Raw genomic sequence first — 26302 nt, 5'->3', positions numbered from 1 at the left:
GAAAAAGAGGGAAAACTTCCCAACTCATTTAGGTCAATGTCATTCATAAACACAGATGTAAAAATCCCAAACAAAATTTTACCAATGAAGTGATATATAACAAAATATATATTATATCAAGACCAAGTGGAGATTATTCCTAGAAGGCAAAGTTGCTTCAACCTTGGAAAATCAATCAGTGTTTTTGATATTAACAAAACATAGGAGAGAAATCATGTGATTATTTCAATAGAGGCAGAAAAACAATTCGTAATTTCAACAAGTATTCATGATTGAGAACTTTCTTAATCTGAATAAGTGCATCCAGAAAGGCAAGTGGTAGTGGTGGGGGAGTGGAGGGAAACAGAGCAAGATACCTGCATTCCTCTCTGTTTCAAAAAAAAAAATGGCAGTAACAGTTAATGAAAGACATAAGGGTAAAGCTAATTTCCCACAGAAAACAAACATCTCAGTAAAACTAGAAACAAGATGGAAACACAGTGCTAAAGTGGACTAAAGTTATCCAGGCTTATTGGATGCCAGGACTGGAAACTTGCCATGATAGCCGGGAGTTCAATTTCTACGGGGAAAGTAAACAACTGGCACCATAGTGAGGGCAGTGACGAAACCTAGGCTCATTTCTAGAAACACAGTGGGCAGGACTCCCTGACCCATAACTGACGGCTAGAGAAAAGTAGCCTCTGTGTGTGGCTGAAATTGATTAGCTGTCTGGGATCACCTAAAAGAACGGAAATAACCTGGAGCCTGGTTATTGAGCCAAACTATCATATAATCTGGGAGGGGTTCTGCAAAATTTCACGTGAGATGAGAGCCTAAAGGAAGCTCTATGAGACCTAGGTCTGATCTGAGGATCTTGGGGAGAGAGATTTATTCAGGTAAGCCAAAAACCCCAGAGAGGAACACATAACTCCCACTCAATATGAACCTGCAAACCAAAAGATCCAAGGAGAAAAAAAAATTAATGACATGAAAGAGAGCAAACACACTCAACAGATGACAGAATTCTCCCCTAAAGAAAGAGAAATAACAATAGCACTACTTGTATAGCATGTACTATTTTCCACACTTGGTTTTAATATAATACTCACTTTATAGTAACTGAAAAAACTTTAATATAACTATGTTGGATTTTTTATTCTTATGGGCTATTAATGATCCAGGAAATAGCAGACTGATTGCATATGCTTACTTTTCTTTCCTTCCACCCACATCCCCCCAAAATACCCATTAAAAAGAGAGCAATGAGATAAAAGTGGTATCAAACAAAGGCGCATAACCGCAAAGACAAACAGACTGTCAGAGATGCATTTGAAACATTTTGTAAGCTGGAGAGAAGATGGAAAGTGATGTTTAACTTAACAGCCTGGAGAAATCTGAAAACTAAGCTGGTATTTGTGGGAAAGTCCAAAAGCAAGAAGCTGTGAGAAGATGAGACACAACACATTTCTAAAAGTGGGGCGTAGATGAAGCTAAAATAGATTCACCGAAAGTCTATATAAACGTGAAATCCTTTTGCATGTCTGAGGTATGAAGGAGATTTATTCTCACACACCAACAGAAGATCGAGGGATTACTTAAGGACTCGAGGAAGAGCAAAATGTGGGGGACCGTACTAAGAATGGGGAATAAGTGAGGGTCTATGTATTGTCGGGTGAAACCATCAGACTTCTTCTCTCACTTGGCTCAGAGAAAATACTTCCAGTCAGACTTGTATCTTTTTCCCATGTAGACAAAAGGCTAGAGAAATTGTCACTAGAAATGTTAACTAGCTTGACAGAAAAAATCAAATTCAGAAGGTCTCCCTATGAAACAACCCTTCCAGATCATTCTAGTGTGAGACCTACCACTCAACAAATTCTGTCCACATACACAGGGCTCCCGATCTGCTTTCTGATACATGATACTTAAACGAGTGGTCAAGGAACATAAAATATTCAATGAAAACATCTAAGAGAAAAGGAACAAAAAAAGGCATATGGGAGAAAACAGACACAATGCAAGGGACAGAAGAAACCAAAACTAATAGAAAATTAAAACTTCATAATTCATATTCTCAAGAAACAAAAGATATCGTATTCGTGAAATGAAAACAAGATGTTATTTAATAAAGCTACCAGGAACCTACAGAGAGCCAAAAAAGACTTGTGTATATTAAAAATAACTAAATAAAAATGTAACCAATCAGTTGAAAAATAGAAGTAAAGATACCTCTCAAAAAGTAGAAATAAATGCAAAATTGGGTCAGTTCAGAAAGTCCAACATTATACAATGGGAGGTTCATTTAAAAAGCAGAAGATTTCTATTTTTTGGAATAGCTTGTCTGTATGATGAAAACTATAGAAAACTTATGAAGGAAATTGAAGAAGACACAAAGAAATGGAAAAGCATTCCATGCTGATGGATTAGAAGAATATAGTTAAAATGTCATTACTACCCAAAGCAATCTACACATTGAATGCAATCCAAATCAAAATTGCACCAGCATTCTTCTCAAAACTAGAACAAACTATCCTAAAATTTGTATGGAACCACAAAAGACCCCGAATAGCCAAAGTAATATTGAAGAAGAAAACCAAAATGGGAGGCATCACCATCCCAGGCTTTAGCCTCTACTACAAAGCTGTCATCATCAAGACAGTATGATATTGGCACAAAAACAGACACACAGACCAATGGAATAGAGGAAAGAACTCAGATTTGGACCCAAAAGTGTACAGCCAACTAATCTTTGACAAAGTGGGAAAGAGTATCCAATGGAAAAAAGACAGCCTCTTTAACAGATGNGAGGGAGGCAAACCATGAGAGACTCTTGAATGCTGAGAACTGAGGGCAGATGGGGGTGGGGAAGAAGGGGAAGGGGGTGATGGGCATGGAGGAGGGCACTTGTGGGGATGAGCACTGAGTGTTATATAGAAGCCAACTTGACAATAAACTATTTAAAAAAATAAAAATAAAAAGCAGAAGAAAAGAATAACTCAAGAAAATTTCCCAAAATGGAAAGAAGTATTGGGGTTTAAAGCCCCTCTCAATTTCCCAGCGCAAAGGATAACAATGAGCTAAACCAAAGCATATGACAATGTTCCATTGTCTTCCAGAGGAAACAAAACAGGTCTGTACAGAGATGAGGGATCTAAGTAGCAAAGTAGTTCTCAACAGCAGCACTGGACGTTAGAATTCAGTGAATGGAGCAACGCTTTAAAAAAATGTGGGAGGGGGCACCGGATGGCTTAGTCAGTTGAGCATCCAACTCTGGATTTTAGCTCAGGTCATGATCTCAGGGTCCTGGAATCCAGCCTCGAGTCAGGCTCAGTGCTGGGCATGGAAACTGCTTGGGCTTCTCTCTCTCTCTCCCTCTCTCTCTGCTCCTCCCCTACTTGTTCACACACATGTGCTTGCTCTGTCTCTGTCTCAAAAAAATTTTTTTGAGAGAAAATGATATGCAACTTTGAAATCTATACTCAGCCAAAATATTAAAGTGTCGGGGCACCTGGGTGGCTCAGTCGGTTAAGCGTCTGACTTCGGCTCAGGTCATGATCTCACAGTCTGTGGGTTCGAGCCCCGTGTCGGGATCTGTGCTGACAGCTCAGAGTCTGGAGCCTGCTTCAGATTCTGTGTCCCCCTATCTCTGTCCCTCCCCCGCTTGCTCTCTGTCTCTGTCTCTCAAAATAAAATAAAGGCATAAATATTTTAAAAAATAAAGTGTAATAAAACATTTCCAGATATTCAAGAGCAAAAAATTTAACCCTAGATTTCTTGGGAATCTCCTGGACTTATGTGCTCCAACAAAAAATAGTGAACAGCCTAAGAAAGAGGGAAGCATGGAATATGAAATGTGGAAAACAAAGAATCCACTGTAAGAGAGATGCAAGGAATCCTCAAGATGCAAGTGAAAGAAGACAAAAGCTGTTCAGGAAGGAGCAACCAGTCCAATTTGGAGGAAGAGGAAGTGCTACGAGAGGGATATCCCCAAGAAAATCATGAAACAGAATATGTGATGTATTTGGATGTACTGAGAGGACAGTTAAGCCTTGTAGGATATTTTGAGAATAAATTAATGATGGGATCATAGGAACTAAGGAAACAAACAAACAAACAATACTAAGGCAATTATGAACTCCAGAGAAAACAAAAATGAAAATGCAACCATAGTAAAGTATTAAATGCTTCATGCTCCCCTTTTCTTTAGAACAGCTTAACTGACATATAGTTTATATAACTTAAATTTTACTTTTTTGTAAAATAGCAAAGTTTCTTTTAAGAAACAGATCCTGCCTACTCCTGGGCCCTTTTAGAGACTAAAAGCCTCACTGTAGTGGAACATCTGACCATGATCCAACAGATAAGCATGTGGCTTGAGCTGCTTATCATGAAGTAGACATTACCTGATCTACAAAATCATAAAGTTAGATGTGACCAACAATAGACTCCAATGAGTAGGTATATGGTGCTAGGGCAATACTGGATAGATCACTGTGAAATGTCTAGTGATGGTAATGGCCACAAGTACCCAACAGCAATACCTAACATCAGACACAACCTCTGATATGATCTAAGCTGTGTTTTCCTTCAGTCTAACTTCTGTTAATTCTCACCACTTCTATGAACTTCATTCTCCAGTCTTTCTGTTATTCTTGTTGACCACTTAACATCTCTCCAGTAATACTGTTTTCAGCTTAAGTTAGCCAGAATTAATTTATACTGCTTGCTTAGAAGAGCCTTCATTAATAAAGAAGTTTTAGATTTTTTAAAAATTTTACAAATGTGCAAAAAAAATAATAAATATATATATTCAATTAGCATTTACACTTGAATTTTTAACATACACATCATTATGAATGTTAAGAACAAAGTCTAGAGTTATTTGGTATCTCCATCTTTTTCTTGATCAAGATTACAAGACTTCCCGGCAATCTTGAACTTTTCCCTTACTTTTTATATAGAATTCTGTTTTCCTCAACTTTTCCATATTTCTTATTATATTTCATGTGGGTATTAACTGAGTTTATTATTTTTAATTCTATTTTCTCCTCTGCTATCTTCCATTTTTAAAAAAAAATTATTTCTGAGAGAGAGAGAGAGAGAGACAACATGAGCAGGGGAGGGTCAGAGAGAGAGGGAGACAGAATCAGAAGCAGGCTCCAGGCTCTGAGCCATCTGTCAGCACAGAGCCCGATGCGGGGCTCCAACCCACGAACCGTGAGATCATGACCTGAGCTGAAGTCTGATGCCTACCCGACTGAGCCACCCAGGTGCCCCTGCTATCTTCCATTTTTAGAGTTACCTCTGGAATTTTAAAGGATCCATTTAATTTAACAAGTCTAGAGTTAATCAAAATCATTTTTATTTCACAAATAATCCAAGGGGCCTAAAGATTCTAATCATCACCTCCTCCTAAATTTTATCAGGCTTTGTTGTCTAATATATATTTCTTTTTTCAAACCCATAAATCAGATATTATTGATTAGCATTGTCAGGAACTTTCTTTTAGATTAACTGTCTTTACAATGTGCTTTGCTCTTCATTCACTCCTGTATTCTTGTATCTTTCTTCCAGGATCAGTTTCCTGCTTAAAGAATATGCTCTTTTAAAATTCTCTTTAGTGAGAGTTTGCTGATATTAAAGTCTGGTTTTGTTCACCTAGAATGTCTAACATAATCGTAGTTAACACTTATTGATCATTTACTATGTGCCAACCTCTTTTGTAAGTAATTTGCATATGTTAACTCATTTGATCTTCACATAACCTATAAAGCTTTAGTTTGCTGAGCCATGGTATATACAGAGAAACAAATGCAACCTGAAAGTATCGTTTCACAAAGTATTCAATGCTAGGTTAAGAGTTACTTTCTTTGAATGATTTGAAGATAATATTTCATTATTTCCAATGAGAAGAAAACTGTTAATTTTTGTTGCTATTGTTTCTCTTTTAGATCTTTTCTCTTTGGTTGCTTTTGAGATATTTTCTTTGTCTTTGGAATTCTCAGATTCAACTATCATGTGTCTATTTATTTCTTATTTTTCCTGCTTAGGATTTGTTGTGGCTCTAGATTCTAGGATTTATATTTTTCATTAATTCTGAAATATTATCAGTCATTTCTTTGAATATTACTTGTTTTTTTCTTCAGCTCCATTTAGATATATTTTATAACCTCTCAATACTCCCTCTGTATCTCTTACCTCTAGTGTGTGTTTTACATACCTAATTTGCTCTCTGTGCTTTATTCTGGGTGATTTCTTCAGATATTTCTTCCAGTTCACCTGTTTACCCCAGTCCATAACTTTTAAATGTCAATGATTATGTTTTTAACATCCAGATATTCTGTTAGGGTTAACCAGATGAAATGGCCAAATCTGGACCATTTTTGATTGATAAAATTGGAAATTTCATACAGTTCAACCTAATATTTGTTGTTGTTTTTTAAAAATCTTCCATCCATATATTTTTGATAGTTTGTTATCCCTACCTTAGGTTTTCAATTTCCTGTTTTATATCTTTAAATATTTAAGCAAATCTACTTTATATTTGTACCTGATAAATTCAGTTTCTGAGGCTCTGTATATGTGATTTGTTTTTTTCTCCCCCACTGATTCTCATACACAGTTTCTTCATGAGGTTTTTTTTTTTTTTTTTTTGGTTTATTTTTGTTGTTGTTGTTGTTAGGAGTTCATTAATTAGGTCTTTGTGGGAATTTTAAGTTCACAGGAGAAGACGCATTCCTCCATAAATGGTATGCATTAACTCTCTCAAGAGTAATGTGAATTTTCAGGATCACACAGTGAGAGTGAATATGAACCTCACTCCTACATAAAGGGTTACTTGTGGTTTTAAATTCTCAGGGAAGTCTTTTTTAACCCACTTTATTGAAGTATGACTGACATGTAAACAGTTGTACATATTAAATGTATACAACTGAATGAGTTTGGGAATAAGTATACACCTGTGGAACCGTTACCACCATCAAGGCCAAAGACCTATCCATTCTCCCCAAAGTTTCCTTCCAGTCTTATTCTTCTTCTTATCATCATCATTACCATTATTACTATCCTGGGTGTGGAAAGAACACTTAACATAAGATCTACTCTCTTACCAAATGTGCAGTATACAATATTGTTAGCTATAAGCACTATGCTGTACAGGAGATCTCCAGAACCTATTCATCTTGCATACCTGCTACTTTGCACCCTTTGACCATTACCTCCCACTTCCCCTCCTCCTAGCCCCTAAGAGCCATCATTCTACTCTCTGCTTCTGTAGGTGTGACTATTTTAGATTCCGCATATAAGTGAGATCAAGCAGTATTTGTCTATATCTGTCTTCTTTCACTTAGCATAATACAGGAAGTGCTTTTTAATTTTTTCTTAGTTTAAGGGGAGGGGCAGAGGAAGAGAGAGAATCCAAAACAGGCTCCACACTGTCAGCTCAGAGCCTCATGTGGGCTTCAGTCTCATGAACCATGAGATCATGACCTGAGCCAAACCAAGAGTCGGATGCTTAATCAACTGAGCCATGCAGGTTCCCCCATGCTCTAGTTTTTGGGTTATTTGTTTGCTTTTGGGGGCTTATCTTACTTTCTTACAGGCTTAGTTTTAGATTAGAGTTACTTTTTTGCATAATTACTGAGTATTTAGAGTCTTTTAGCAGAAGTATATGTCGCCCATCACTTGGCTATAAAAAGACATTCATATTCACATACTTGAAACAATATTTTAGCCAGCTTGGCTCTAGGCCGATCATGATTCTCCAGCAGCAGTCTAAAGATACTATTCTTTTGTTTCTTGGGAACTCCAGTTGCTAATAAGTTGTTTGATGTCTTTTATGTCTTATAGTTCTTAGGATTTTCTTATCACCATGATTTTCTGCAGCTTTGCTATTATATATCTAAGTGAGAATTTATTTTCACTTGTTTTTCTTGATAAGTAGATATTTTTTTCTTAAAGTTTAGTAAACAGTGTATTGAATATCTTGCTTCTCTGCCATTACCTCCAGACTACTTAACTTTTTCCTCTTTCCCCCAAATCTTCGTTTCTGTGCTTTCATTCATTTGCTCTTCAACATTACTTTCAAGTCACCACTTCTTTCTTCAATTGCCTATAGTCTACTTATTTTTCAGTGGCTTTTAAATTTTCTAAGTTATTGGGGCACCTGGGTGGCTCAGTCAGTTAAGTGTTCTGACTCTTGATTTCAGCTCAGGTCATGATCTCACAGTTTGTGAAATTGAGCCCCATGTGGGGTCTGTGCTGACTGCATGGAGCCTGCTTGGGATTCTCTCTCTCCCTCTCTCTGCCTCTCTGCTGCTCACGCTCTCTTTCTCAAAATAAATAAGAAAGCTTAAAAAAATTCCAAGTTGTCTAATTGGTTTTTCTTTAATGTTTATTTATTTTTGAGAGAGAGAGAGAGAGACAGAGAGAGAGAGCACAAAGGAGGGGAGGGGCAGAGAGAGAGAGAGAGAGAGAGAGAGAGACAGAATCTGAAGCAGGCTCCAGGCTCTGAGATGTCAGCATAGATAAATGTGGAGCTCTAACTCACTTACTGAGAGATTATGACCCTAGCCAAAGTTAGCCGCTTAACCAACTGAGCCAGCCAGACACCCCTCTAATTGGTTCTTTATAAAACTCACCTATTCTTACTACATTTCTGCCTATGTCTATTTCAAATTTCCTGTTCGTCACATGGATGTTACTTACTAATTTATATCACCAAAGATCTCAGTAATACTTAAAGTCTTTTTCAGGTTGTTCTGGTATTCTGATTTCATCTGGAGTGAATTCACCTTTCAACCGCTGACTGTTGACTATCTTCATCAGCATTAAGTTTCTTCATGTGCTTTGGAATTGCCTTTTGCAGCTTCAATATGGAGGAAGGTTTCTCTTCCCTCATCTCCCTTTATCCTTCTGACTCCTAACCCTCTCTGTCTACAGTTTTGTGTGCCTCCACGTAGCCCTCCAGGATCTCCCGGCTAGAACCAAGCCTTGTGTGGGCAACATGGCCACAAGCACTGTAAGGACACTGAAGATCCAATCGCTGAGCTAACACGTGATCGGGGGGCCGGTATCCTTGCGTCTCTCCGTCTCCCCAAGCATGGAGCCTCTATACGCCACGGCTTCCGGTTGTCATTGGCAGCACCTCATTCCTGCTTCCATTTGCAAAGACATGGTGAATGTGGCTCCTTTTTCATCAGTCAGAAGGAAGGTATTCAGCCCCTCCTTTCCACAGGAACTGAATTCTCATGTACTCCAAAGGCTTTGGGGCCTCAAGCCCTTAAGAGCCACAGGTCTGTTTCCACTCATCACTTCACACTTCCATCCCTTTCCTGGGATAGCTCTTTTCATGACTTTGCCCTGGGTGTGTTGCTTTAATTTCCCTGTTCTTATACAGCATCTATCATCAATCTGTATTTGGAACAGAATGTAAAATTAAAACACCGTCTTAACTGGAAACCTATTAATTAGATATAAATTTCCAGTAGCTTTCGAGGTGAGGAAAATCACCAACAGTAGATACATACATCATATTTTGATGATAATTCAGCCACATGGGTGAGTAATTAAAAGAACACTGTTTTGCTATTAATTCAGCTTAGAAATATAACTCATTTGGAGTGACTTCGGATTTCCATCTTTCAAGAAAATATGTAACTAGAAGAATCCATTTGAGGCACAAGGCACTGGAAATGAAAGCTCTGTTATTCAAGAAATGGGTAACAGTTTCTTCTTCACAGACAATGGGTTAAGTACAGAATCTTTTCATGGTCAAGAACTGGGTGACAAGTAGGGAGAGGAACAGGTCGCTCTTGCCTCTTGCTTTCCGACTTCCCTCCCTAGCAGCGCTGACTGCTGTCAGAGAAGAAAGCCTTCCTCAGATGAGTGGGACCATTATGTAACCTTGCATGTTTCTACAAGCTGCTGGCTCACTCCTGGAAAAAGCAAACTGCATAAATAGCAGGCACTCGGCAGTTATAGCACAGGCCGGGGGAGCAACCTCCCAAGAGCAAATAAACACACAACACCCCACCTTAGAGAGTCCAGGCTGATACATCAAATGCATTTGCCTTTGGGTAAATAAAGATCCACGGACCGTCCAACCCAATGTCAGTGGTACGTTCCACCCTGGGGTGATATTTTACTGCTATTGCCCTTGGAGTCAGTAAATATTTGTGTGGAAAATATTATGCAATGCTCTGTTCCTGTTATTCCTACACCACTGGTTTCTAGAACCTAAAACATTTTTGTAAACTTACCTTTACTTTGGCACCAACCCTTTGTCTCTGCTGGGCTTTTTCCAGTATAACTCTCAACGTTCGAAAAGTTTATTAAATTTGCAATTTTGAAACGAGGAAGAGCGTTTCCCTTCACATAAAAACAGACTCTTAATTTTGCAAAGAGGCCAAGACATATCGTGTGCTTTATTATTCCCAGCTTGGAAGCTGCGTGGGCAAGACGCTGCTGGAGAAGGTAACGTGCCATCATTCTGGCTGAGGAGCAGCAACGAGGGGACAGAGGTGCTGCCACACACACGCCACACCGGCATGCTTCCCTCAGCTGCCGTAAGAAACAAGGTCCGGACTTGTTCCTAAATCCTGCTTTGGCTTGGCGAGCAAAGAAAGCGCAGTACTCCAGACTGCGCTCAACCCTGTTGTGGCCTCCCGGGCCGGTCAAATCAACCCCACCGTGACCTCCCAGGCTGGTCAAGGGAAGGCTGTTGTTCTTAAAACTAAAATGAGCCCTGAGCATTTCCAACCACTCATGAGTAGACCCGAGGGTCCCTGCAGAAAGACGAGGCGTAGTTGTGAAGATGACAGTGGAAAAGGCAACTTGAAAGCACTGTTGAAAGCCTTTCAACAGTGAAAGGCTGGCACTGAAAGGACCTTGGTGGGCAGCACCTTCCATCACCACTCAGATGGAGAAGCCAGGCCCAGAGGGCCAGGCACCTTCTGAACTTGCCGGAGGGGGTTGAGCTGGGGGGCTACCCCACGCCCCTGATCGACCCCCAGTCCTCTCTCCACTACTAAGAGTTCCCCTCTAACAAGGGTCTCAGGTGAGGGTCCTATTTCACATTCTGTTGGACTTCATATACCGGTGAGGAGTGATCACTTTCCTGGGAGAGAATAAACTTATTTCATGGTAGAAAAGGGCTCCAGACAGTGGGCATGGTATGTGCAAAGGTCCGAAGGCATGAATAAACATGAGTGTGGGTCATGGTGAAAATTTACTGTGGCTGCTGACAAAGTTCCTCCGTGTGCACGCACGTTTGTGTGCGTGCACACACGTACATGTGTATGCGTGTGCATGTGTGTGCACGCACATGCAATGAGGGTGGTCAGGAGATGGGGCTCAAACCTAAAACCATAGTCACAAAAGACTTTAGAGCCTGTTACAGATTGAATTGTTTCCCCCTAAAAGTTGCTGAAGCTTTGAGTCCTACTACCTGGAAATGTGACCTCACTGGGAAATAGGGTATTTGCCAATGATCAACTTAGATGACGTCATTAGAATGGGCCCCGATCCAATAGGAGTGTTGTCCTAATTAAAAGGGGACATTTGTCAGAGACAAACAGAAGGACGACGATATGGAAAATCAGGGAGAACAAGGAACACCAGGGACGCCGGTGGCTCTCGAGCTGGGAGAGCCCTGGACCAGGCTGTCCCTCCCAGCCTCAGAAGGGGTCACCCCTGCCAGCCTTGATCTCAGACTCCCCGGCCTCCAGAACTGAGACAATAAACCTCTGCTGATTAAGCCCCCTAGTCTGAGGCAGCCCCAGGATACTCCTGCATATGCCAAAGTAAAGAATGTGCATTTTAATCCCCAGGTAAGGAAAGTTGCTGAAGGGTCTTACACGGGAGCTTCACACGGTCACCAGTTTAGAAAGATCTTTCAAGGTCATACATGTGCATGTGGATCAGAGCAGCAAACACAAGAGGCGGGAGTTTAAGTAGAAATTACTGGAGCAATTCATGCAAAATACGTGTGAATTAGGGCAGGGGCAGTTAAGAACAGAACGGACAAGTTTGTGAGATGGTATGAGATAAATCATCACGAATCATGTCCATGTCACCCGAGGAGAAATGAAACCAGAAAAGGCCACTTAACATGAGGCTGCTTTAAGAAGGCACTCCAATTTTATGATAAATAGAATAAACAGTGGGGGAATGTTTGATTTGGATTTAGTCTTTAAAAGTCACACTAAAACGTACGGAATTGAGTCATTCACCTGACACTGAACCCTAATGTAGGTGGCGATTGCAACTGGGTGGGCTCATTTGTAGAATGAAGAGAGAATGAATTGTTTTGTATTTTCATTTCTTTTCCTAAAAAATTATACGATGACCCACGAGGGCTGTCCTCACTTTCAGAATGAGATCGGAACAGGGTTGATTTTACAACTGGTTTATACAGCAGCGTCCTCAGCCCCCCAGCACATGTTCTGTGCAAATCCCTCCTGTTTCCATTTTCTGTTTAACTGTCCACCTGTCCACTTGTGCCCACGTCCTCATTTGCCAACGGCTGGGCCTGGGAAGAAAAGACACAACTGGGCGAAGGCTGACTTCATGTTGCTGTGGAATGAGATTTGAAACTAGAAACAGAGCACACTCCCAATTTTGGGGGGTCATATTTTCCTCTTTTAACTCTTCTTTGTTTATGATGATGGAACTGTGTGCTTAGCCAGATTGCACTCACCGTTTAGTAAATTCCAAACCATTTCGTTTATAGTCCTCTTTCCAGAAAGAGAGCTGGTGTAGAGAAAGGGGAGGTCGCGCATGATTCCAACCCCTCATGGGAAAACATGTGGGGAGAGTAAACTACGCCCCCTCCCTCGCTGTCTACCCTTGTCTCCTACCCTGGGTCAGACAGGTAGCCGTCTGCTTCCACTGAGAGAGCCTCAGGAGACGGACAGGTCAGGGATGGAAAAGAGAAATCCTGGCTTTTCCAAGACTGTCTGAGTCAGTGGCTCCAACAATCGAGAACCCTAGATGAGTGATTTGGATTGAGAGTTTATACAAATAACATAAGTGCTATTTCTCTGACTATAAAGGGGCACACCAAGTAGACATACACTCAGAACATCAGCACGTGCTCAAGGCTCTCGGAAAGCTCTGGACACACTTCACAAGGTGGGCGCCCTGAGCAGGAGTTAGAGCAGACCTTCCTAAAACCCCTCTTGTATGTCTCTTCTGCAATCTTGGATTGTTCTGGAATGCAGGAAACCCAGTGGCGGGGGCAGGGGACGGGGTGTACAGGGAAGCAGATTTCCCTGTGTTGTTTCTGGGCCTAGGTCCTAACTGCTCCACAGCAAGATAGCTCGAACACAAGTCAGGAAGGGCCTGGTATTTCCTCAGCCTACAACAGAAGTCAGAAATATGGTAATGGGGGTAGAACACTGTGCCTGGCTCCTTGCAGGGGTGTTCTCCCCAAAGATGAAGCACACACTGGGGCAGGCCTCTGCCTGAGACCGTGCCGGCTGGAGAAGCAGACTTGGAAGGAAAGGGCCCGTCTGCAGGATGGGGAGGGCTGGGTTCCTAGGGTGGACTGGCTTATCCCACCCCCACCCCCCATCACCTTCTGACCATCAAGGCAACATCCTAGCCAACACATTCCATGGATCAAAATGAGAAGGGTCAAGAGAATTCCAGAATCAGACTTATTTCCTGAATAAACATAAAATACCCTGTCCTTAGCCCAGCCAGTATGGACAATGACCCTCATAGTTACCTAGAAACCTAGTCATAGTAAACTTGACTTCAGGGGTAAAGGTGCTTTGTCAGATGGGTGACGTGTCGCCAGGAGGTGGTTCAAAGAATCTGCCAAAGAGGGAGGGAGCTGACTAGGAATAAGATATTATTCTTATTCCTATTTTGTTGTCTAAAATATAGATATTTTGGGCAACTGATTCTTAGGGTGGAAGCATGACTGACACAACAAAGGGACAGGAGAGAAGAAAGAAATTGGGGGTTGGATTCTGGAAGCTCTTATGTGAGAAACCAATGATGCTGAGTCAAAATGTTCTGTGGCCAGTGACACGTGGGGATTTCCCTCCTGTTGGAGGGAAATCTACCCTCCCTTCCAAAAAAACTCGCCAGAATCCTCTAAGGACTTAAGCAAGGAAGAAGATTCGCTTTTAGGGTCAACCCTCCAGACCAAGGACACAAAAAATAAGACAACCTCGCATATTCTCTGGGGCCTGTGAGATTACGCCCCACAATCTGAGATCTAAGGCAAGTCAGCGGGAAGGATACTAACCAACACGGTGTCAATTCTAGGTAACAAGTAGGAGATCACTCAGTCCTTCAACAAATACAGAGTGTGCACCCACCGTGTCCCGGGTGCTGACTCTACCTCCGATCCTGTGCTCTTTGACGCGGCCTCGGGCAAAGACGTACCTCGAGGAGACAGTGAGGAAAAACAGCACAAAACCGTGGACCCCGTGGCTTTGCCAGCATCAGGCAGCTGATGTTCACTCCCAAGAGCCGGGCTGACAGGGTCTCCTGCTCAACACAGCGGCATCTGCGCACGTACCTGGGTGGGCAGGGCTCCGTGTTGCAAGCCTGGCTCATCGCTGGAGGGCGGTGGACCGTATCACACAAGGTGTCACTCACTGTCTGCTGGGTCTGGGTGTGTAAGCACACGGCTATGGCTTCCTGATGACCTGGACGGTGGGAAGAGAAAACACAATGTGAATGATTTAGAATAACTTACTGTGGGGGGATATAGGGTCCTGGGACTTTTTAAGCCACTGCCTTTTGAGTATATTGCCTGGCTACAGGCTGCATTTCAGGGTGCATGTGGGAGCAAACAACTTTGCATTTTTCAAGGTCTTCCAGTCTCTAATATTCTCTCAGTCACCTTTTATTTTTATTTTTTTTAAATATTTTTATTTATTTCTAGAGAGAGAGAGAGAGAGACAGCGTGAGCAGGGGAGGGTCAGAGAGAGAGGGAGTCACAGACTCTGAAACAGGCTCCAGGCTCTGAGCTGGCAGTCAGCACAGAGCCCGACGCGGGGCTCGAACCCATGAACCATGAGATCATGACCTAAGTGAAAGTCGGACGCTTAACTGACTAAGCCACCCAGGCGCCCCTCTCAGTCACCTTTTAAACATGGCATCACTACCCTCTCTGCCCAAATATACTCACCTTGAAACATGAAGGAGCGTCCCGATTCCCCATCTACTGGCAGACTTGCCTGCAATCCAAATCCAAGTCCCCTCAACTAAACCATCAAAGCGTTCCTCCAAACTGTACGATAGTTCCCCGAGAGGGATTCTCACATCAGCAGCTAACGTGTAACAGTTTCTCTATGTCACTGCATATGTGCTAACTTGGATGTACAGCCCTTATTCAAATTTTCATTCTGGTCCGAGCTCCTGTTCACTATTCCTGTGAGTAGTAATATCTCCATGGCTGGCGGAGACAGCAGCAATACCTCCCACTGGGAAAGTGCTCGGGGTGTACAAACTGCTTTCAAATGCACCATTTGGGTCCAGGGGAATGTTGGGAGGTCCAAAGAATGGTATCATCATCTCCATTTCATTAATTTCATAATAAGGAAACTGAGGTGGAGACAGAAATTAACACAACAAGGAAAAAGGTAGACTTAAAACTAAAAATTAGAGGGGCGTCTGGGTAGCTTAGTTGGTTGAGTGTCCGACTTCATCTCAGGTCATGATCTCACGGTTTGTGGGTTTGAGCCCCACGTGAGGCTCTGTGCTGACAGCTTGGAGCCTGGAGCCTGCTTTGGATTCTGTGTCTCCATCTCTCTCTGCCCTTACCTGCTCATGCTCTGTCTCTCAAAAGTAAATAAATATGAAAAAAAAAAATAGATTTCCTATCTCCTATGTGTGTGCTCTTTTTTTGCACTCCGGAGATTCCAAAATGCAACACGGTAACTGGCTTCGCAAAGCAGAGACTGTGCAAATAGGAACTTCCAGAGGCGTGTTTTTCCTTTGAGGCCAGCCAGCTCTGTCTGACCCCAAAGCCCACGTCCCAACCACTATTCTTTGTCTGTTGACACAAAAAGAATCCTTGGAAAATCAGAACTGAACGAAATATAAATCAAACTTTTGATGAAAAAAAATCAAATAAAAATTGCCCCAGCAACTGACTATACTATTTGAAATATGCAAATGTATTCAGTTTCATGCAAGAATGTGAGTTCCATTATGTTCGAAGACTGTGGTTCTCCTTCCAAATGCCATGTCTCAATTCATCCGTTTTACAATATTTTACAGAATGCAGAATAGGCCAGAAGTATATATAAAATATACATTGGTGAGGCGCACACATTTCTGCTACATTTTCTCCTTTCTATGGTTGTAATCTTATGATCCCGGCCACAGCAAGATGCAGTCTTAAACCTCCAAATATCTCCATGAACGACTTTTTAATAAATACTGGCTAACTTGGGATAAGAAGGGGACACAGCTACAAGTGAGTAACTAACTGGTTCCCATATGCAAATGTCAAGCTTCCTTAAGGAGCGACTTCACGGGGCCACAGATGCTCATTTCCTAGCAGGTTGCATTGCTCTGTAATCAGAAGAGTCCAGGTATGGTTCACATATATTTTAATCTGCAATCGAAATTCTGTAGAAAACGTACACAGAGACGATTGTGGAATGTTTTCTGGGGGCGTAGTGGATGGGTCTTAAAGTATCAAAGTCAACTCATTATGACCATGTGTGAGGTGCATGAAAAATTTCTCTGTCTTAAAGCAGGCACAGTCAAAAGAATTAAAAAAAATATTAATAGATGCTTTAAGACACTCATTGCGGTAAAATGTGTTTTCCAAAGACGGCCACAAGACTATCTTCTACCCACATACTTGACCTACAGGATGACATTAACGCTTTTCCTTCAAGAGGCTTGATAAAACCTTTCCCCTCAAAAGTAGAAGTAAAAACATATATATATAAGTTTACTCCACCTTTTACTGAGCAGAATTGGAGTAACAGTCGTGATGCATTTAGAAGCTATAAAATGAAATGTTAAAATTATGGTGTAATTTTCAATAATAAATTCCTTCTGAAGCATGAGGCAACATCCTTCAATTCACATTTGGCTTCTACAATGCCATCTTGAGAGGGTCTTTTTGGAGCAGAAATAATATGCAAAGCCTTCGTCAAGAAATAAATTAATGATTAGAGGGGGGAAAGGACTCTAAAAAGGGAAGCAGACCACACATTTCCTTCTGTTGGTTTAAGGTCAGAGTGAGTTGGGTTTCTTGCTCACAAATCTTGACTAATTCAACATGCCAAATAATATAACTCTGTCTCTCTCTGTCTCTCAGAAATACCTACAGCAATGAAAAAAAAAATCTAGTCAGAACCTTTAACTTACTATCCTGTATTTGATACATCAAGTTGTAAAATAAATATGAAAAAATGAATAAGAAAAGTATGTTGATTTAATAACCACACAGCCCTGAGCCCTACAAATGGATGTAATATGCTCTCCTGAAGCACCAATGGGACATTAACAAAAACTGATCCCACGTTAGTCTGTAAAGTAAACGGCAGTAAGTTCCAAAAGCCAGAAGCAGGTGACATTCTCTGACCACAACAGAGTCCAGCTGTAAATGAATATTAGCCAATTAACCCCTCAAATCCAACTATTAGAATTTTCCAAATGTCATTCCACATAAAACTACTAGGTCAGAAGATGGAATGGATTACACACTATCTTTGACCAGAAAAAAGAGAGGAGAGAGGCTTAAAGCAAGCTGAGACCAGATGAAAAGCTTTCTTTTTTAAATGTTTATTTATTTATTTTGAGAGTATGGGAGGGAGGGAGGGAGGGAGGTGGGAAGGAGGGAGGGGGGAGGGACGGAGAGAATGCCAAGCCTAAAACAGGGCTCGATCCCATGAACCATGAGATCATGACCTGAACAAAACTCAAGAGTCAGGCGCTTAACCAACTGAGCCACCCAGGTACCCCCAGATGAACCACTCTTAGTAATAATTTCAGTATTGTCATGAAATGGATGACTTTTATCCCTGAGAAAACCTAAACTGAGGAGTTTACTTAACAATTAAAATCTTGAATATGACAATAAGCAGGGGTGGGGGTGGCTGGAAATAATGTTAAAGATCTGGTCATACTCTCGGCTCCATCCCACCCCTATGAGGGAAAAATAAGAACGAGATGCAGATACTGGCAGGAACCAGGGGTTTCAAGCTTGTTAAATGGATACTATCCATGACATAAACCACTGAAGATTGCTGAAAGGCACGAAAGACTCCAACTCACGTTACAGAAGTACTATAACCCTGAAGACGGAATCTACAAAAGAAAAGAACACGCCTCCTTTATATGGTGTTGCCTTGTACAACGTCATGTTCTATGCACAAGTCCAGCGCCATATTGAAAAGAATCGTTCCTCCATTTTTCACTCTCTCAGCTGACTGGCTACTGTGAATGAGTGGATGCCACCCTAATCTCCCAGGTAAAGAAAAGAAGAGGAAGCATAATAGGTTCTGGGCCAGGAGAACTGCCCAAGAGTATCATTCATGGTGTTAAAATGCACGTTTTATGCACTGCAAATAGGTGGGTTCTTTTTGGCAACCACTTGAGGAGACAGCTGGTAAAGATTAAGGGCTGTTGAAACCATTTGGCCGCTGGAAGGGCATCATAAACATCACTGGAGCCTGAGAGGAAGTGACCGGTTATATCAAGGAGAAAGTACAGCTAGAGGCGTGTCATGACTTGAAGGGACCTGAGGAGAAGAAAACAGAGACTGCTGACGTTCCGTGTCAGGAACACATCTCCATGGGGAGGCCGCCAATGTGAGCCTGCAGTGGGCCAATTCACTTTTCAGTCCCACGTTCCCTTTTATGGGAAGGCATGCTTGGTCTCCACCATGCTACATGGTAGATACTTCCAGGCATCAATAGGATTCCTATATATGCCATCTATGGTTTGCATATATCTATGCAAAACCCTAAATCAAATACTAGCGCACTGTCACCAGCAGGATAATGAAAGAATATTACACTGTGACCTCAACCATCTATCCATTCACTCACCAAGTCATTCACACACACGTACACACGAAACGCCGTGAACTTCCTGCCCTCAGGCATACAGAGCCACTGTCTCTCACAAGCATCCTGGCCTTTGCCTTGTCTATTTCAATTAGGAACTTCCCCTTTCACTACTGAAGACCGACGTCTACAACTGTGTGTTGGATTTCACTCCCTTCCACCTTCCCAGGAAATCTGATTACTTCTTTTGCTTTCATTCAAGAGTTTTGTCGCTGCCTTGTGAATGTACCTAAGCCACTCAGTCGTTAAATAACATACCACGCACTCAGCTCTCCGTCAATCCTTGATGCCTTCTGGCCTTTTCCCTCTCTCTGCATTCTTTATTATAAATTTTGCCACAAAAAAATCTATTCTACTCATCTCCGTTTTGTCACCTGTCACTCTCCCCTCCATTCTTGCAAATCTGACTTCCGTGACCAACGCTCCACTGAATTGACTCTCTGAGTCACCAGTGGCCACCCACTGTCTTCCCGGAGGTTGTCACCCATGCCTTGGCTTCAGTTCTCTCCACGCGCAGGTGACTCACCGGTGTATACCTCCAGTCTGGGTCTTGGCACTTTACTTCAGATTCACACACTCAACGGCCTACATAGCACCTCCACTCAGAAGTCCAAAGGCATGTTAAGTCATTACGTCCGCAAACTGAACTTGTGATTTCCTTGCGCCCAACTGGACCTCCACCAGGCATGCGTCATCTCAGAAGAGAACCCTGGGACGCAGCCTTGACACCCCCCTTGTGCTCGTGCCTCCACCGCCAGACTCTCCCCTTCTACACGTTTCTCAGGGTCACCCGCTGTCCTTCACCTCTGCTGTCAGTACTGCCCCCAAGACCAAGTCCTTGCCTGGATGAGGCCACAGCCTCGTAGACGGCCTCCCTTACATCTCTTCTTACGCCTCCCAAACTTTTTTCAACACAGCTCGACTAACCTTTTTGACATATGTAAACATTTGATGCCGTATCTCCCACTTTAAGTCTCTGAATGGCCTCCCACTGATCTGGGGATAAAGAGCCAAATCAGCTTGGCCTGCGAGGTGTTCGCTGTCTGGCCCCCGCCTTCCTCTCTGGCATCACCTTGCTGTCTTCCTCTGCACGCCAGCCGCTCCTGCCTTCTTCACTCCGGGGATGGACCGTGCACCCTACTGACACCCAGGGACCTTGTACCTGCCCTTTTTTTCTGCTCGAAATTCTCTCCGGGTCAGCCCCCCCAAACCCTCTTGTGCTTAATTAACTCCTCATCTTTCATACTAAAGTTCAAGTGTAATTGTTTTTAGGGAGGCTTTCCCTTACTTCCCTAATTAGGTCAGGTTCCTCCTATTATACGTTTCCCTAGCACCAGGTATTTCTTTGGCTATAACCAGCAGTGATTTACACATATGTGTGTGATTATATGATCAGTGCGGTTCCCCCACTAGACCTGAGTTCCAAAAGTAGGCACTACTTAGTCACTATCACCCAGCCTGGTACCTACCGCAAAGAAATATGCAATAAATATTTGTAGAATGTTTTTAAAATGAAACAATGAGGGAGGGTGCCTGCTACTGTCAGGACAAAGGCAAGGTGGCCTAGACTGTCTTCTAGACAATGAAATAAGACTTAAAAAAAAACAACCTCAAATAAGAGAAATAACTATTTGAAAGGGAAAAATAAAATCATTATTAATTATGGATGGCTATTTTACTTAGAGAATTCATCAGAATGAACTTGAAAACTAGTAGATGCATTAAGGGGCTCAGCAATCTGCAGCACCTTGGAGGCTCCGTCAGTTAAGCGTTTGACTCTTGGTTTCGGCTCAGGTCATGATCTCACAGTTCATGACTTCGAGTCCCACATCGGGCTTTGTGCTGACAGTGTGACGCCTCCTTGGGATTCTCTCTATCTCTCTCTCTGCCCCTCCCCTGCTTGCATTGTCTCTATCAAAATAAACTAAAAAAAAATAATAAAAATAAAGCGGGGCTGAGCAATTTAATCAGATTTTGTAAAGAGAAAAAAATGGCACCATTCTAAAAAGAACACCCTATTGTTAACATATTATAAACTAATCATCCCACTAACACTTATTTTGTACCATGTGCCAGGCACTGTGACTAAGCACTTCTCCAACATCATCTTGTTACATGATGACACTTAATCCTATCATTAATTCTCATGAAATAGGTATGGCTCTTCTCATTTTACAAAAATGAGCCTCTACAAACCTCTGTAACAGCTCCAAAGAGAGTGGCAGAGCTAGGGTTCAAAGTGGGGTCAGGCTTCAAAGTCAATGCATCCACTACTAGCTCATGCTATTAGAAAATACAAAGGTAGGGTCACCTGAGTGGCTCAGTCGGTTAAATGTCTGACTTTGGCTCAGGTCATGATCTCGCAGTTCGTGGGTTCAAGCCCCACACCAGGCTCTGTGCTGACAGCTCAGAGCCTGGAGCTGCTTCAGATTCTGTGTCTCCCTCTCCCTCTGCCCCTGCCCAACCCCCCCCTCCTGCCCCCGCTTATGCTCTGTCTCTCTCTCTCTCTCTCTCTCAAAATCAAAGTAAACACTAAAAAAAATTATGAAAAAAGAAAATACAAAGGTAAAAATGAAAGAGCATAAGTGCAACAAATAACATAAAGTACAAAGAAAAATTCTGGTGAGGAATGTTTACAATGTACCAAATTACAAACCCTTACCAGGGGGTATTAGAAAGGCAGGCCTATCTTCCAGAATGTGTACATATATATGCACGCACATGCTCACGTACTGTGCTGCACGTATACACACATATGCTGTGGAAGCTGGAAATTCAATGTCTGAATTCCTCATGTTTCCAGGAATTAAAAAAGATTCCCTATTGCCACTCTAAAATGAAAACTGACTTAGAAAATGTTCCCAAGTACTGGCAATGACCACAAACAGATTTAGTTTTATTTCTCGTGTGATGTGAAGATAAGTTGGAAAATATAAGTACACATAGGATCAGGATACAATCTTTTCAGGAATCTATAATTTGCATCGATTATTTTTCTACTAGAAATAGGAAGTTGGAGAAATAGCTGCGTGCCTGTGGAAATTCTATCTCCCTGTGGTATTTAGTTACGGCTGACCCGCCCTCCTCATCTGGGGGTTAAAACCGACCTTCTTGACCACACAGATGTGCACTTGTAGAGGCTGAACCTCCAAAACCACATTAAAATGGACCACAGAGAGGAAAGTATCACTGATTGTCACTAGGGCTGTCAAGACAATAAGGCTACATCACCAAACACTGTGCACCATCAAGTCAAGGAAGGACTGTGTCCTATCCGTTTTATATCCCACTATTGAACCCAGAACCCCAAGCCATGGAGTCTGGCACAGAGCACGCAGGAGCTTCCCGTCTTTATCAAGGATCCTGGTTTCTAGCATTAACCTTTCAGTTTTACAGAATTTAGTCACTTGTTTAAAAGCAAACTTTAAGTTTGAACCCCAAAAGTTAAAAACATTACATTTTGTCAAGTTAAAGGGCTTATTGTCTGCACTCATTATACGACCAACTCTCTCTAAAGGATGAGAATTGTTTTCTGGTTTGGACTGCATGATGGCCTCTGGGCCTCAGTTTCCCTAAATGTAAAACTTGGGATAGTGGGTATCCAAGGTTCATTTAAGTGGCATTATTCTAGGATTATACAATACAATGCACTCTCACAAGACAAAATTGCTGTTTAACCGAGTACTGAAAGATTTCCAAGTTGACCTCTGTTAAAATCTGTAAAATGTGTTCCAAATTCACAAGAGGATCCCAGAAAACAAATGGGCACCTTCATATCAACTATCTGAAAACTGGCCTACGCTTCTACATGTTCAAGGCAGTCTGTCTTCTCACAGCAGGCCCAAAGGTCCACGGTGCCAATAAGGATAAGCTCAATTAGCCAAGTTTCACAAAAGTTGTATTTTTTAAGTTTATTTATTTATTTTGAGAGAAAGAGAGCATGCATACATCCACACAAACAGGGGAAGAATAGAGAGAGAAGTGGGGGGAGAGAAAATCCCAAGCAGGCTCCATGCTTAGTGCAGAGCCTGACATGGGGCTCAATCCCCCGACTGTGAGATCATGATCTGAGCCAGAACCAAGAGTAGGATGCCCAACTGACTGAGCCACCCAGGTGACCCAAACTTGTATATTTTAACGGGATTCAAACGTCATTCTACTACACCGAAGTATATACCCAAGAAAAATGAAAAAATATGTCCATATAAAAGTACGTACCTGAATGATCATGATAGTATTATTCCTAACACCCAAGACATTCAAATAATCCAAATGTCTAACTGGTGAATGGATAAGCAAAGTGTGTTTTATCCCTACAATGGAAGAGTATTAGTCATCAAAAGGAATGAAGTGCAGGTTCATGGTACAATATGGATGGACCTCAACTGGAAACATATTAAGTGAAAGATGGTCACAAAGGATCCCATATTTTGTTCATTTTATATGAAATGTCCAGAATGGGCAGAAAGTAGATCACTGGTTTCCAGGGGCTGCCGCTGGCAAGGAAAATGGGGGTTTGAGGAAAATGGGGAGTGACTGCTTAAGGGTACAGGGTTCTGTGGGGGGTAAAGTGTTGTAACATTGGTTATGAGGATGCTTGCACAACCTTGTGAATATACTAAAACCCGCCAAATTGAATACTTCAATGCATAAATTGTATGGAATGTGAATTACATCTCAATAAAACTATTACCCAATAAAAAGAGAAAGTCATACCCATAGGTTCAGCCATCCTGGAGGTGCACCCTGGAGCGACCTTAGTATACAACACAATAGCAGATTCTGATATCTTGGCATCAAGCTTCAAAGGTAAGGTCTAGGGGTGCCTGGATGGCTCAGTCAATTAAGTGTTTGACTCCTGATTTCGGCTCAGGTCATGATCTCACAGTTCATGAGATAGAGGCTTGCATCGGGCTCTGTGCTGATAACATGGAGTCGGCTTGGGATTCTCTCTTTCCCTCTCTCTCTCTCTCTCTGCCCCCTGCCCAAAAATCAATCAATCAATCAATCAAAGATGAGGTCTAATAGACTCTGCCATCTGAATCAGACTTAGCTTGGTCACCTTTCCTTGGGAAAATCTGACTGCTCTGTTAGTTCCAAGGATGCAATATGCCATGCTTTCCCAAGTTGAGGGGCCTTCTCAGTCAGGAAAAGAACTAAAATCAAGGATAGCAGAGTACTAGACAAAACAGTAATTCTACCAAAGGCAACGTTCAAAAGTTTGAGATTAACAGATTTGAGGGTGTACAGACAAAGTAGGATTTCCTTCTGCTCTTGTAATAAAAGACACAGCTCCAGGCCCCTGGTGATACTGCTGGCATGTGGTGGTTCAGAAGTGGTAGAGATAGTTGATATTTTACAATATGTCATAGAAAGTTCCAGGTATCTATAACAGCGGTTGAATGGGGGACCATTTTTGCATCTCGCCAACTACTTCTAAAGGAATTCTCAAGACTTCTCAAGAAAGCACTAGTTCCTATTCTCTCCAAGGGCATGTCAACGGGAAGGTTTCCAACTATAATAAGGGCGGTGTCCAGGGTCCTGAACTCGGAGCAGGAGTTAAGTTCTGGGCAGCAGCACAGGTGAGGCAGTGTACTTGGGGCTGAGACTATGTGCCCTGGAGTCAAGAGACACAGCCATCAGTTAAGGTCCAGGTGAGTAAGAAAATCTAAATTCCTAGTTAGTTGGGTGGGCTTCTAAAAACCAGGGAGAAGCAAGTAAGAAAGCAGAGAGAATCTGGTGGCAGCTAAGTATTCTTTCCTTAAATCCTATGTGCACAACTCTATATGAAAGGTAGTAGCTTAGCTGAAGCCTGGGGGCAAAACACAGGCCACTTCCTCTGGGTCTACTGCAGGCTGGCAATGTCAGAGAACAGGTGTGTGTGTCAGGATGGGTGGGTTTAGAGGTTGAATTAGGACAGGGCAAAGACAACTACCACCAAGTCATGGCGACTGGCTGGGAGGACTGGGAATTTACCTAAGAGCCTGGGGGACACAGAATGAGGGGCTCAGGTACAGTGACAGGACCATGAGCTCTAATACGTGGTAGGGAGTTCCAAGCAGTAGGCTCAGGGCCACCAGGAGGGCTGGAGGACGCACTTGAACCAACCGCCTTCCAAGGCAGCAGCTCCTTGTATTCTCCCCACCATTGGCTGGGGCTGAAGTCAGAGCACATTTTTTAAAAAAAAGTTTATTTATTTATTTTGAAGAGGGAAAGAGAGAGGGAAAGAGAGAACTCAAGCACGGGAGGGGCAGAGAGAGAGAGAATCCAACGCAGGCTCTGCACTGTCAGTGCAGAACCTGACAAGGGGCTCAAATTCACAAACCGTGAAATCATCACCTGAGCTGAAATCAAGAGCTGGATGTTTAATTGACTGAGCCACCCAGGCGCCCTTGAAGTCAGAGCACGTCTAGCCACCAGGTTTTGCCACAACTGCTGGAATCCAGGGTTAGTCAGGGGTCCTGGAGTCCCAACTGGATGTGTCTCCTTCACGTCAGCAGAAGATCTAGCTTTCCAATTATTTCTTTTTCTTCCAAAAAAGAGAGCCCTGGAGAATGACTATCTGGACTCCTGATCTCTGCTCATCAACTCTCTTTTGGATCCTGGAGGGCATAAGAATCCTGGTGCCAGCTTCCACCCTACTGAGGCCACCTGACTGTCTGTATTAGCCCTTCCTCATCCTAACAGGTCCGCTGGCTACACACGTTACACACCCGTAAGTGCACACACGGAAACTGCGGTCGTCAGCGTGCTCCACACTGGTCTCGAGCCCAGTGTGCAGGTAGGAACCTAACTATGTCCCGAGGCTGACTCCACGTCAGATATGGCAATCCCAGGCCACCTCAGTTTGTGACACTGACTTACGGGCAAGGTTGCCTCGACTTATCAGTTCTGCATTTTCCTATTTATTCCATATGAATCAGTGGCCTCTTTCCCCATCTCATTTATGCATTTGCTGAGGCCAAAGGAGCATAACTTTTTTTTTTTTCCGGTCAGGATATAACACCACTATCCTTTATCTTCCCGGAATAATCACACTGGAAAAGAAAGAAAGAGAAGGCATAGTTTTCAATTACGCCTTTACCTCCTTTAGATTTTTCTAAGTTGCGTACTTGGCTTAGCCCATCCAGTGATTTCTGGAACTATTAGCAAGGCAAGACAGGGCCGGCGCCCGGCGGGATTCCAGTACCTCCCAGACAGGTGGCGGTGCAGGGGGTGAAGCCAGCGTACTCCCAGTGGTACGTCACCCGGCCGTCCTCCTGGGCAGCGGC

General features: G+C 42.5%; 1 protein-coding gene across 1 annotated transcript in view; it reads right to left on the bottom strand.

Moving 5' to 3' along the window:
* Positions 1-26302, bottom strand: part of ADAMTSL3 (ADAMTS like 3) — a 292158-nt gene that overhangs the window by 79947 nt on the left and 185909 nt on the right. The window contains exons 20-21 of the mRNA XM_077774280.1: positions 26221-26302; positions 14513-14642 (exon numbers count right to left, since the gene is read on the bottom strand). The exon at positions 26221-26302 is cut by the window's right edge and continues 229 nt beyond it. Of these exons, the coding sequence (XP_077630406.1) occupies positions 14513-14642; positions 26221-26302 (212 nt within the window). The remainder of the gene's footprint in view (positions 1-14512; positions 14643-26220) is intronic.

This window comes from Crocuta crocuta, unplaced genomic scaffold (genome assembly GCF_008692635.1).
Source record: "Crocuta crocuta isolate KB4526 unplaced genomic scaffold, BGI_CrCroc_1.0 scaffold7, whole genome shotgun sequence".
Classification (NCBI taxonomy): Eukaryota; Metazoa; Chordata; class Mammalia; order Carnivora; family Hyaenidae; genus Crocuta; species Crocuta crocuta.
Note: the sequence above shows the minus strand (reverse complement) of the source record. Positions and strands in the feature narration are given on the sequence as shown.